The following is a 13,770-nucleotide window of genomic DNA, read 5'->3' as shown; positions in this document are numbered from 1 at the left end:
GCTCCATTTTGCACCAAAGTTATCAGCCTAAATTTGGCTGCTCCGGTTGGATACTGTAACTCTCTGCTCTCCCTGGTGTGGTGGATTTTTCTGAAACTGGAGCAGAGAGAACCAGTTATGTAGGAAGGGGGAGTGCAGGCTTGGAAATGCTTAAGAGGAAAGGGGGGGTTGTGGTGGTATTTTCCTGCATGCAGTCTGATCCTAAAACACAGGTGCAGCCTCCTCCATGCAGCCCCCTCTTTACCCCACCCCCCCTCCTCCTCCTTCAGGCTGCAAAGTGTTTGTCCATCTGATCCTCCTTTAAATCCTGATTATTATGGATTTGTCTCTTTCCAACCTGTGATTTGAATAAATGTGGGACTGTTTAAGGTTAGGAAGGTGGAGATACTTGCTGGAAATCAAAGCCACATCTTGTTAAAGCAATGCAGTAGCTGTTAAGGTGCAGAAAATTGAATCCTACAGGAAAAACTGTACTTGTTTTTTGAAATGATGCAGAAATTAGAGCGTGTATCCTCACTACCTATCAAGAGAATTACAGTGCAGACAATACATGGGTTTAGATTCACTTGCTTTAACAGAAAATAAAACTACACAACAATATTTGGCTTGTTTTTCATGCAGCTGCGTCTAAATCCAAGGATGTCCCATCTCCCAAAGCGTCTGAGAGAGAAGTTAGAGGGAAAAAAGAGGGGGAGACTTCACAGCTGAGATTTGGGGCTCCCAGCGGCGTCATGCAGAGCCGATCATTGTCTCTCTCACACTTTCTAACTAGCCATTTCACAACATGCACACAGCGGATCGGGCCGTACGCAGCAGCAGCAGCAGCAGCTTTGCCCTCGGGGCTTTTTTCCTCCCCGACGTCGACCATAACTAACAATTTGGATTCAGCGCGCGGATGAGGGCAATTACTGGACATAATCTATCATAATGTCTCCTTTTCTGATCGACTGATAAGCAAACGAGTTAAGCAATGGCTGCAGAGATCTGAGTCCTCCGGGGTGCGAGAAGTGGTGGCTGTTTAAATGAAACAAAACTAAAAGAAGAAGAAGAAGCATTTTGATTTCACCGAGAAGCTGAGCGGTGGACACCATGTACAGATCGGCGGATTTTACACTCAGAGAACCACTGAGTGCGTTTGATTTTGGATTACTGTGACACACACGGGTTTCCTTTTGAAAAGGGGGAGATTTTTTGGTAGGAGTCTGCTTCCTCTCGCTCCTGTTCGCTGTCCTCCGGGTTCCTGCAGGACTCCTGAGTCGCGGAGAGCCCATGCAGTCGCCAAGGTGGGTTTGTCTGATAGCTAGAGACTTATTTTTTCACATTTCCAGAGTTTATTTTACGCAGAAGCCTTGACGGTTTTTGCTTTGCTTCTTGGGTGTTCAACTATATCCGTATGCCTTAAGATATGTCTGTTTTTCAGCTGTCTGCACAGTGAGCTGGATCTGCAGAATAAGAACTTAATCGCTGAGATAAGCTTATAAAATATATGCAGCACAGTTTTATTTATCACATTGACAGTATTTATAACTGACAATATTTGTCATGAGATATAGCCGGATCTTCTCCAGGACGCACGCGCCTGCTGGCTGCACATTTTCAACCTCTCGCATCCTAATTGCATGACAGCTGTAATTAGAGCAATAACCGAGCTGTCTATAAAGCTCACATTTAATGACAGGTTTGGATGTCCTCATAATGCCATGTGCGTTTGTGTCATGATTTGAGGTTTCATATCAGAGCTCATAAGAAGCGCCATCTGTTGGAAAAGAGGATCAGTCCTCTGAGAGCGTCCTGCAGGACGAGATACACACACACACAGGCTAGAAGGATGCAGCAGCTCAACATATCACTGCCTTTATACCTGAGTTAGTATTTAAACATGTCAAACCTGTGTTGTAATCTCTTTACGGACAGGTGATATCAGAGGTTTAAAGCAGGACACCATAAAACGTGATTGGATTACAGCTGCTGGATTTATGGAGATGTGTCATTGTTTTTGTCACTTTTACCTGTCACAGCTTTTGCACAACATGACCTGCCGATGTCTCTGGAGAGATTTCCTCATTTATATGGGTTGCCATTTGACCAAATGGAGATGTTAAACCCCAAAGCGCATTCAGTTAAAAATCAATCAGTCGATTTATCCTTAAAACCCTCATCGCAGAGCCAGAATACAGCAAAGACTAGATGAGACGGGGCTGTTGAAGAGAGAAGGTCCTATAATTTGGGTTAGTGATGCAGTCAAACTGATCAAATCAGCCTTTTTGGATAAAAATTAGGGCTCCTGCGCATGCTTATTTTCACTACTCATTATCAATTGTCTTAAATGTCACAAAATTGCCATCAAAGTCTCTCAGAGCTGAAGGTGATTCCTTCTTTTTATCCGACATAAAACATGAACGCTGACACAAGCAGTGATGCAGCCGAGAATCTGGAACCAACAACAATTTCTTTACTGAAAGATGTCAAATAATTTCCCATGAATTGATTTATCTATTCAGCAACTAATCCTTAATGTGATACTGATGATTAAAGTAGGGGATAATGAGGGCGGTCACTATTAGTCATTGTCTGCTGATATATTAATAAAAAATCTGTACAATAACGTCTTCTAAAGTATCATTGTTATGTTGTACATCAATGCAGTCATGCACAAGTATCTCTTAATATCTATTATTAAAGGCAAAAGCTTACTTGTGACTGTCGTGATGCCAGAGCCATCTTTCACTGAAGGTCTATTACCTTATTGTTCATAAAAAAAGACCATTGGAAACCGAGCAGCAGGCAAAACATTTCTATTCAACCAACACATTAGTGGCTAATTAATTGGCTAATTATATGAGCAGCAGGAGCAGACTGTGTCAACAAATAGCATATAATTAACACTGTGATCGTAAATACCAAACATGCTGCACCTTTGTCTGCAACAGGTGATGATTTCTGATGTGCCATCTACAGTTGAGCCATGGTTAACACGTGAATCATTCACACCTGAACATATCTGCACCAAAGCCTGCTATGAAACAGTTTTGCTTCCTTGTCAAAGCCAAAAATATTCCACAATTTAAAACAACTCAGCGAGCAGCAGCTCACACCTTGAAGCTGCAGTCATTCATTTCAGATGTGGACGGTGTATTAAAGCTGGGCCACCCCTGTTGAAAACATGTGTAGGCTCAGACCTCATTGTACACCGACGTATCCATCATCCACGAGAGGGACAGCAATCACAAAAGACACTCGGCGCGCTGTGGAAAATTACTGTACAGACAGAGCGAGCGCAGCCATCCGCCTGAGAGTGTTGTGGTTTAAATGGCAGCAAAAGACAGCAGTAATAATGTGTCATTTGTACGAGTGAAAGATATCAAAGAGGGGGTATTAGAGGAGGGGATCACCGCCTCTGCTTCTGAACTGTAGTGGAAATGTTTTCAAATCCTTTGAACCAACATGCAGCAAATACTCAGAGTTCTGAGTTTTAGTGAAGTACACAAGTATGTCAGGAGAATGTCCTCATGGATCAAAGGCCAAAGCACTGCTCATGATACCTTTCTTACTGATGATGTGTTCACCCAAAGCATCACATTGAATGAGCTCATGGTTTGTTGTGTGCTTGGGAACACAAAACTATCAGTTGAGTCTATATCATATAATTACAGCTATTTTATGCAAAGTAGGCTCTAGCGGTAAATGCTTTATTGGTTTCCATCCTGTGATCTGGTTGTGTTCTGCAGGTTGAGTTCCCTTCGCTCTCTCTTTATAGTTCATCCTTGCCTATGTGTCCAAAAGGCTGCTTATAAGAAGAGCTGAATCAATTTGTCAATCAACAGAACATTTACAGGCTTTTATTTTGAAAATCAGTGAATAATTCTGCACTTTTTGGGCAAAAGTACCAAATATCCTCTAGTTCCGTCTTGTCATACTTGAGGGTTTGAAGGTCATATGATAGTACACTGAATATTTTAAATAGATTTATATAGATTAGATAGATTTTGGACTGTTGTGATGCTCCTTTTGGTTATTTTCCTAATCAATCAATCAGTTGATTATATTCACGAGTAATATGTAAATTGCTTATTCAATAAAATGTCAAAAAATAAAAAAATTAATCATCACGATACCCCTGAGCCATTATCCCACGATCACATTATCCCTACAGTCCAAACAACACTCCTCATTAACTCTCATACATGACAGCAAATATTTTGATTTTACGAGCTAGAACTGTCAAATGCTTTACATTTTTGCATTAAAAAATGACTGAAATAATTAATAGGGTATCAAAAAGTTCACATTCTTTAGATTGATTAATTGATTAATCAACAAATCCTTACAGCTGTAGTTGGTTGTATAAAAATTGGATATGTCAGTTTTGGCTTTTGGGTGGTATTATTTACGACAGATGTTTGTAATCAAGAACATATGAGTAGATTAATCTATAAAAACTGTTAGTTGCGGTGCTATTAATATATATGTGATGTGTATCCCTTTGTTATTATTCTTTATATAAAGTTTACCCTGGGGTACATTTTCCAACCGTCTTCAAGTTTTGATTGCTGCACCTCTAACTACACGGGAATATTCTTGATGTCTTATTTTTTTGTCCATTCACCCAACATTAAGTCTGACAAATTTAGTATATTTAGAAACTTATGGCTCAAAAGTTATCTATGATTTTAGCAGCACAGAGTGAGTATGCACTGATTGACCTACCAGTGGGCCTGTAAGGGTTGAAGAGCTTCACTTGGCTAGTAGCCGCCACTTTAGGTGATATGGCATCGGCTACACTAATAAGTAACATAGTAGTTAACTATAGGTGATATAAAGGGAAGAAGCAGATCAGAGAATAGACGTGATGTTTGTTTTCTACTGTTGCTTGTTTCCCTTCTTTTCCTCTGTATAATCTCTGCACACATGCTCTGTGGTGCAGGGATGTCACTGTTTACTTTCCAGGTTTTCCCTCCACAGTGAGGTTAGTGTTGCAAATGAGGCCTTTCTTATGGCGTTGTGGACTACCACTTTGTGGGTCTTGAAATCTCGGGTCGTAGTCGAACAAGTCTGCACATTGAGATGTAATTTGAAACTTTACAGAGGGGGGTTTAAGGGCAGTGCAGGCAGCAGGGATTGGTTCAATGTGTCCGCTGCACCTTTGTCGACACTCCCTAAAAGGAAGAGTCATTGCCTGGCTGCTCTCAGCCGTATGTCCCGCACTGACTCTTCTCTCTCTGTTGCAGCCGTCGAGTTAACTCTCAAACCAAAAGACAAACAAAAAACAACTTCTTACCAGACAGGGATGAGAAGACGGAGCCGACTTTAGACCTCTTTCATGGACTATTTTTCTGTGTTTTGTCGATTAATAGAGGACTCGGCGGCGCTAACTTTTCTCCTTCCTTAATCCGGTTTGAACAGGGAGAGGAGTGAAGTGCGACCCCGAGCTGGATGGATGGTTATGGGGGAAAGAGGAAGACCCTCGGCGCTTGACGTGTGCAGAGTCCTTGCCGTGTTTCTCTCACTCTTCCCCTCCGGTAAGATCATGTTTTCCTTTTAAAACACGTTTTAAACGCTGGCATACACGAAAGGTTTATACTGAAACGTTTAACCTAACATTATTGACTGGTAACATGTTCAACTTGTAAATTACGTGGTCTACTTAAGCGTAAATTAACTTATTTTCCACCTTTGGGAGCAAAGTTGCCAGGTTTGGTCACTACGTATAAGCCGAAATATGTAAGTGATGTGCTAAATGAACCAGAGATACGTGTTACTCTTAAAGTGCTGCAGTTTTTGCTTAAGTCCGAAAATAGTTGTAAACATTGTTAAATATGTATAATTCGCCGTAGCAAAGCCGTCTGAATGCTACCAAACTCAATACAAAAATCTACTAAATTTCAGAGATTTAGGAGAGAGCGTGTGTGCGGACGTCTGAGAAAGGATTGAAGGTTTAGAAATATATTAAAAACAGGCTTGAAAGTGAACAACCTTGCTATTAAAGCACAAAATCTGTCTTGTCTTTAGCGGATTAAGTCAGTGATTAATTTAGCTTTACTTTATTTGAGAAAAACAAAACAAATCTAGAGGTCTGTTTTTTGGAGCCGCTGCAACCCTCACCCTTGTTTTGTTTGGGGGATGGTGCGTGTCGTAGTATTTCACCTTTTCTTCACATTATACTTTTCCTACCAGAAGTTTGGTTAATGATCAATTAAGTAGTTTTAATTTGAAAACCTTTAAAAGTGCTTCCCGGGAGTCTCAATGATTTTTGTGATTGTTTTTTTTAAAAACATGAGTCGACATTATTCCCCTTAAAATGTAGCACGGCAGCAGCAGCCAGAAAGAAACCAACATATTTGCATTTTATTGACTTAACACCTTAGTTATCTGACAATAGGATGATTGCAGTTTGGACACCTCTCTTGGCTCACCTTGCACGTTTGCCAAGCCCTTATCAGTTTCCCTCTTCAGTCACTTACCATCAAACAACAAAGTGATAATGCCCTGATAGTGGAGATCAAGATAAGTTTATTGCCATCTATCAAATGGGTGGTAAACTGAGAGGCAGTGTGGGGGGTTGGAGAGAGCTGCGGTGAAGCTTTCAGAGGGTTTTAAGTGTGACTTCAAAGTGTTGATATCACTTCCCCCCTCGAGACACTGGGAGAAACTTCTCACAGCCCATTCAAATAAATGCTTTATTAGTCCAAGGTAATACTAGTCAAACATGGTGTCGCAACAGCATCCTGAGAAATGTTTGAAGAACATTTGTGAGAGAGTTTGCCGGATATGGCAACAACTTATGGCCACTTATTATCATCAAAGGTGTAGGTTAGGATCCCAAATGGCATATTTACTTGTGCATAAATGAAAAGCCATTTGTGTGAAAGGGAAGTATCTTTTATAACGTGTTTTTAAAATAATAATTACATTTGAATATGATAATAGACATGACATAAACTTTTAGCAAAACATAATGACTAATTGTTGGAATTATAATGTCTATAATTTGAAGTATACTGTGCAATAAAAGCAAACGACATTTGGAACTGCAGCCTAACCACTAAAGTGTTTTCATTAAGCACTAGATGGCACGTACTTTTCTTTTAAATGAGGTATTATGTAACTGCGCTCTTAAACTATCCTTAAACTGTATTTATAGCTTTATCTGTGTCTAAATGACATGGTGGCCTATGGTTTGCTCATACTGTATCTTGTTCCCCCGCAGTGAGTCTGCAGTGCAAGATTCTCAAGTGTAACTCTGAATTTTGGGCCTCCACCACGAACTCTGGACCGGAGGAGGAGTTTTGCACGGCGCTGCGAGCGTACAACAGCTGCGTACGCCGGACCGCTCGTACCTGCAGGGGCGACTTGGCGTACCACTCCGCCCAGCATGGCATAGAGGATCTAATGAGCCAGCACAACTGCTCCAAGGAGGGGCCAACATCCCAACCCCGAGCCCGCACCCCGCTTCCACCTCCACCTCAGCCGCCCCTGCTGGACAGCCAGGAACGCTCCGATGGCCCCGAAGTGTGCCACTATGAGCGCAGTCTCGCACGCAACACAGCGTCTCCTAACTATACCCACTGTGGCTTCTTTGGCGACCCGCATCTGCGGACCTTTGGTGACGACTTCCAGACGTGTAAGGTGGAAGGAGCCTGGCCACTCATTCACAACAAATACCTGTCTGTTCAGGTGACCAACACTCCTGTGGTGCCAGGTTCTATGGCGACTGCCACAAGCAAGGTGAGGATCCTTTATGTTCAGACTGTTTGCCTGTTAGATGGAACAAGGATACCCATACTGGTATTGGCCTCTTGTACCCTTTTCCCACTGAAATTAGCGCGTTGACACTGGGTGTTCAGACCCGGGAAGACCCACATATAGATGCCGATTGTCTCTTTCCCCTTTGCCAGCGAAGTATACTCCTGTCGGTCCTCTCTGCTGCGCCACCATCTGGCGTCCCAAACACGCTGTAAACAGGGTTAGTAAACAGTGAAGATGTTACGGTGGTTAGGTCTTGTATCTATTACTCATTCAGTATATTTATCAAAATCAGCGCAGACAAATTTGTAACGATGTTCGAGCGCTGCTCGGACGCAGATGTGCAGAATTTGTAGCTGAGATGACAAGGAGTCGCAGAAGTTACAGACGGAGCATAGCATCGTGGCGGAAATGGGGTGGAGATTAGCGTGTCGACTCGGGTTTTGTGTTCCCATCATTGGCGATCCGAGTCATTTACCTGTGTCTGAATGCCGATTCTAACCTTTCTCATTAAGCAAAAAAGCCGGATGTTAGCGGGTTTTTTGACCAGTGGGAAAGCGGCTGTGCTGATACCTAAAGTTATATACCTCTGATAGTGCTGAAAATGCTGTATTGGTGAGCTAGCCAGTCAATGCGACCCCAAAAAATCATCAGGATTCCAGTAAATTAGTGTTTGACAACAACACCATCAACAATAACAATAACAACAGTGTGGTGCTAGCAATGACTATAATGTTAGTCAAAGCATTGTTATATGTTTATATCGCACTAGTATCAGACGTGTGTACAGTATCAGACAACGCTCAAGTCTAGATATCAGAATCTGTAATGGAAGGGAAAAAGTGGTATCGGAACATCTCTATGGAATTTAGCCCTAAAAAGAACTTCATAATTTGTAGGCTAAAAGATGAAATAATAACAAATTAAAAGATAATCATTAGTTGCCTTTTGCTGCATTGATGTTACATGTGAGTTGTTGGTGACTTTACCTTTCACCACATTTTCTCTTCGTGTTGGGTCCATCATGGCTGCCTCAGAACATCTTGCCGTTCGTACTCTTGCATGTGTGAGTCTCCTCTTTCATGTGGTCTGGCTGTGAGAGCTGCTCTTCTGTCAAACTGTGGACTCTGGTTAGTGTTTGGATGAGTTCCATAAAAACAGATAAAAGAAGCCAAACTCCAGCTCAATTGCACAGATCTTGATAAGCTTTATAAATGATATGTTAGAGTTTTAGCAGCAGCAGTGCTGCGTCAAATGTTAACCCACTTTCCTCAGTGGACACACAGGCTGAGGTTTGGCCTGCTTACAGTGTAGTTCATATCGGCCACATGAAATGAAAACTGTTGATATTTTAGAAACTTTATCAGATATTTTCTTTCTAACTGGAGCAGCGGTGCATTCCTCTTTATTGTTGTTTTGTTTAATGGTACGCTGGTCAGTTTGGATGGCCTTCTGTACAACTCGAGGTCAAAACAAAGAAATATGAGTTTTTGTAGTTGGCAAATTCACTACGTACTTGGAATGAGGTATAAGAGCACTTTGTCTTTAATCACATTCGTAGAACGTTTAATTTTCTGCAATCAACGTTTCTTAATGATACTCTATTAAGCATTTGTGGCTTTTTTTAGCCTTTAGAGTAAAGACATTTTTGTGTTGCTGTTCTTGGAAGCGAATGAGACGACTTTTTTAAAAAAGATCTTGATTCTGGACAAAAGGGAAAACAAGGCAGCAGCCAATGCCACCTGTGCAAACAAAGCCCCTCTGGTAAAAGATCTGCATTAGCAGAGCTCTGTTTGGTACACTGCTCTGACTTGAGCAAATAAAAGTGTCTGGTTATTTCAATCTTCATTCTGATGAAGGGATAATAGAGCCATTTTTCTTTTATTTGTTTGTTTTTATTAAAAGCTTCTGAAATGAATCAGGGAAAAAGCAGAAGTTCACGTAGGTGGGAAATGTTAGCCGAGGTTTTGGGGGAATTGGGGCAGAACCGGTGCAACAGATGAATTGTCAAGATAATGGAGTATTCTGTAGGCTCCCCCTGTCCTCTGTCCACAGAGAGTAGACATCAGCGTCCCCAGGCTGTCCTGGTGTCGCTGCTCTGACAATGGCTCATTGGTGTGCTGATGAAACCAAGCTAGCAGAGTCCTGAGCAGTCTCACTTAATTAGCTGCGGAGTATATCGCTCTGTCCTGGCCCGACGCCACTCCCCGGAGCATAGTTCTGGGGTTCACAGGCAGGTTTTTCAGCACTATGAATGGATCGTCTTTGTGTCTGCAAACTGAGGCCTGATTTTACATGGCCCAGACTCATGTTTTTTGAGGGCGTTTACCTTGGCCTCCCCCATGTTGAGCCAGTGCTGAAATGCGACACTAAAGTGGGGCTGTGGGGTAGATGGCACATGTTGCATAAACTAGAGCTTAATGCAAAGTATAAGAACTTTTTAAGATGTGATGTTTACATTTAGTGCAGTTTAGACCAGAAAAACACAGCAACTCATGACTGCAGACTTGCAACATTAATGCATGCGATTATTTCTGCTTAACGCTAACGAGTTTTCTTCTTCTCCGTCCTCCTGCAGCTGACAATCATCTTTAAGAATTTCCAGGAATGTGTGGATCAGAAGATGTACCACGCAGAGACAGATGAGCTTCCAGCTGCGTTTGCAGACGGCTCAAAGAACGGAGGGGACCGGCACGGAGCGAACACCCTGCGCGTGGTGGAGAAGGTTCCCGGGCAGCATGTGGAGATCCAGGCCAGGTACATCGGGACGACTATAGTGGTGCGGCAGGTAGGCCGCTACCTGACCTTTGCCGTGCGGATGCCGGAGGAAGTTGTGAACTCTGTGGAGGAAGGCGATAACCAGGATTTGTACCTGTGTCTTCACGGCTGTCCTGCCAACCAACGCATCGACTTCAGGAGCGTCACGGCTCGAGGGGCGGAGTCACAAGGCGCGAGCAGGGCCAGGAGCAGCTTCACCTACCAGTCCGCCAAGGCCAAGTGCAAAGAACGGCTCCCAGTGGAGGACCTGTACTTTCAGTCCTGTGTGTTTGACCTCCTCTCCTCTGGAGACATTAACTTCACCATGGCAGCCTACTACGCCTTCGAGGATGTAAAAATGCTCCACTCAAACAGCAAAAGGTACCACATCTATGAGAAGGATGCTTTCATGAACAGCGCGACACAAAGGGGCAGAGATTTACTTTCACTCCTCTTCCTGAACCTCCTGGCTGTGTTATTGTGGATTGAGTGCTGCACAGTTCTATAGTCCCTTTACAACAGTATCCTCATGATGTATCTGTCGGTGAGTGTTAGAGTACCATCACTGTGTCGTTCATCGGCTCCTCCCTTCTGCTCTGGTTCTGTGACCGGTGGCTTGCCTGTAGGCTCATCCCAGCTCTGAGTCTCATTTTTAGTGTTATTGTCGTGTTTTGACTTCAGTCGAATGGCGAGGCGAGTTCACCGTGGCCCCATCTATCATCGCATGTATTTAGCCGGTTCATGGGACTGGTCTTTGATGGGAGCAGCGGTGAGAGAGCCCAGCGACTCCAGAGCTCAGGATATCCACCTGGGATTAAATCCCGCATTCTCACCGGGTCTGCATACCTATGGGAAGCTGGACAAGATGATCTTTTGCAGAAAGAGGAGTTTGCTGATCCTCCCTCCGCCTGATCCCCTCACTGGTGCCAAGCCAGTGAAGCTCTCTGGCTCATGTGGCGAAGCGAGAGGACCTGACAAGGCCTTTTGTTAACCTAAGGCCAGAAGCAGCTCTATGTTTGATTAGTTTCCAGCTTTGGAAAAGCCTGAGCCTTTTTGGAGGAAGCACTCAGCCAAAAGGATGTCAGAGCAGCGTCTCCAGTCGTCTGCTGTGGAGATTAATGGGTCATATTGTTAGGTTATGTGTGTGAGTGTGTGAGTGTGTGTGTGTGTGTGTGTCCATTAGTACAATATGTGTGCAGAATCTAGCGTCTGTGGTTAATTTTGTGTGCTAGTGCGGGTGTAGTGGTTCCCAGAAATGAGATAACCAACCTCCAGTTGGAAAAATCTTTCTCAACGTCTTTGTGTTGCACCCAAAATTTCAGAGAGAGAAAAGACGAGGCGCTCTGCAGCCAGTTTGTTCGAACGGACTCTATCAGCCAGGGAGCTAATCCCCAAAAGGGAACTGATAAAAATAATCTCCTCTCATCTGTACGTCATTTTCAGTGTCACTCCGCCTTCCACTCCATTGTTTGATCAGACAGTGTTTTGTATTCTCAGTCTGTAATGTGAATGTAGCGAACAAGAAAGCAAAAGAACAACCTTGGATAAGGGCACTCAAGAGTGTTTACAGATTTTTAGATCAGACCAATCAAACTACGACACCTCCTTTGACAGCATTTTGTGAAATAAACTCTCTAGTTGTCGCTAGCAGTGGTGTAGAAAACTGTTAGTGCTCGCTGTAAAGATGTCAGTTTAGCATTTAGACTTCCAGTGTGCTGACCTGACCGTGGCTTCGTGCGTAAATGATAAGCATATGTCTGTAGACGTGATTTCATGGCTTAAGTCATTGCCAAAGAACAAGCCCTCGTGCCAACATTCCCCCAACAACTGAATTTTCATCTTTCAGGCTGTAACTACTCACATAAGGGGGATTCTTAACTGTATTTAACTTGTGTGTGTGTGTGTCGGGGTATTTGGCAGAAAAATTACAATAACTCTAAAAACAGCATTTACTTCTGTTTTTTGCCGTCTCACCTTTGCTTTTCATGACAACACTCCTCCTCACGACTGGTTTTCATTTGAACTTTGGCTCTCAGCTGCAGTATCTGGTAATGTGTGCGTCGTCCCTGCAGATACTGTTACTACTCGGGCACAGTTTTACACCCATTCCTCCTTTACACTGAAGTATTTGGCAGGCCTTACTACTGCTATTAGGAATATGTATGGGTGCAGTTTGACAACACAAAAAAAATCCTACAAACAGATGATTGTAATGTTGAATCTTGTGTTAATAGATGTAATTTGTATTGTGAGATTTACAGTAAATGGTTCTACACGTGTAATGTGAGCTTGTACATATGTTTTGTGAGTTTAAATTTGTATATTACCAGTTGTGTTGAATTTAACACTCCAGTTTTTGTACATGAGATGTTTCGGTGAATGTGAACCTTTTTTTAATTTGAAAAGGGATTTTGTGCAAAGACATGAACACCACAGAACAAAATCTTCTTTAGTAAATACAGGATGGTGATGTTGTTTTTGTGGATATAGTAATTTTGATTACTCATAGATGGGTCATAAAACACTTTCTAAACGCAGCCAGCTAACCTAGAAAAGGAATGTAGGAACATTGTTCTGTGTTGTTCATGTTTTTGAGTTTAAAGCACTTTATGTTTACATTTTCATTTAGCTCTTATTTTGAAATTTGTCAGACTGGTGAAAAGATAAAACAAATAACTGAATGGGAAACGCCAGACAGATCAAACTGTGTTTTTATGTAAAGAAAATGTTGTGCCACATGCCAGCTGTTTATAATGTAAATTATTTATTGAATAAAAGAAAATGTCTTGTTAATGAAGTGCCTCTTGTCTCGTTTGTGTTGCTGTGAGAGAATGTGTCTTTTGGAAATCACCATGCGTGTTTTCTGGCCAAAAACTGCAGTGTTTGACTGCCCCCTGCTGTATAAGTGAAATATTGAATGTGACTGTGAGTCATGAGCAAAGTAGCTCTAAGTTTGCATAAAGTTAAACTTGAAGAATGTACGAAGAAGCTGAGAGGAATGTGTAAATGTGACTCTTCACGGAGAATTTTACAAAATAAGGACTACAATCATGTCTTCCCACAATCTGCTCTCTCAAGCTCTGAATCAGCCAATAGCAGAGCTCCAAAGGTGTTGCGTCATTACAGCTTCATGCCCACCCTTTCATGATAAATACATTGTTTCTATTATTATAAATGCCCGAGTAATGTCCCTGCAGTTATGTCGACAGCATCAAAATATGGAATTTGAGATATTAATTAACATGTGAAATGAGTTAGAGGGGGATGGTA

At 42.4% G+C, this 13,770-nt stretch overlaps 1 protein-coding gene across 1 annotated transcript; it reads left to right on the top strand.

Annotated features, from left to right (window-relative positions):
- The first annotated feature begins 702 nt into the window (after window positions 1–702).
- Window positions 703–13,293, top strand: rgma (repulsive guidance molecule BMP co-receptor a). Its single transcript, XM_069686951.1, has 4 exons — window positions 703–1,283; window positions 5,404–5,519; window positions 7,208–7,725; window positions 10,322–13,293. The coding sequence occupies exons 1-4, from the start codon at window positions 1,270–1,272 to the stop codon at window positions 11,006–11,008; spliced, it is 1,335 nt and encodes a 444-aa protein (XP_069543052.1). The 5' UTR covers window positions 703–1,269; the 3' UTR covers window positions 11,009–13,293.
- The last annotated feature ends 477 nt before the right edge of the window (window positions 13,294–13,770 follow it).

The sequence above is a fragment of the Semicossyphus pulcher genome, unplaced genomic scaffold (genome assembly GCF_022749685.1).
Source record: "Semicossyphus pulcher isolate SPU_LCO1_2020_fin unplaced genomic scaffold, fSemPul1.0.p SCAF_8, whole genome shotgun sequence".
Taxonomy (NCBI): domain Eukaryota; kingdom Metazoa; phylum Chordata; class Actinopteri; order Labriformes; family Labridae; genus Semicossyphus; species Semicossyphus pulcher.
Note: the sequence above shows the minus strand (reverse complement) of the source record. Positions and strands in the feature narration are given on the sequence as shown.

What these genes read in the sequence shown, in the direction of transcription:
- rgma (XM_069686951.1), top strand. An exon ending in TCTCTCACTCTTCCCCTCCG is followed by an intron (nt 5,520 to 7,207) that starts GTAAGATCATGT and finishes GTTCCCCCGCAG; the next exon opens with TGAGTCTGCAGTGCAAGATT. An exon ending in TGGCGACTGCCACAAGCAAG is followed by an intron (nt 7,726 to 10,321) that starts GTGAGGATCCTT and finishes GTCCTCCTGCAG; the next exon opens with CTGACAATCATCTTTAAGAA.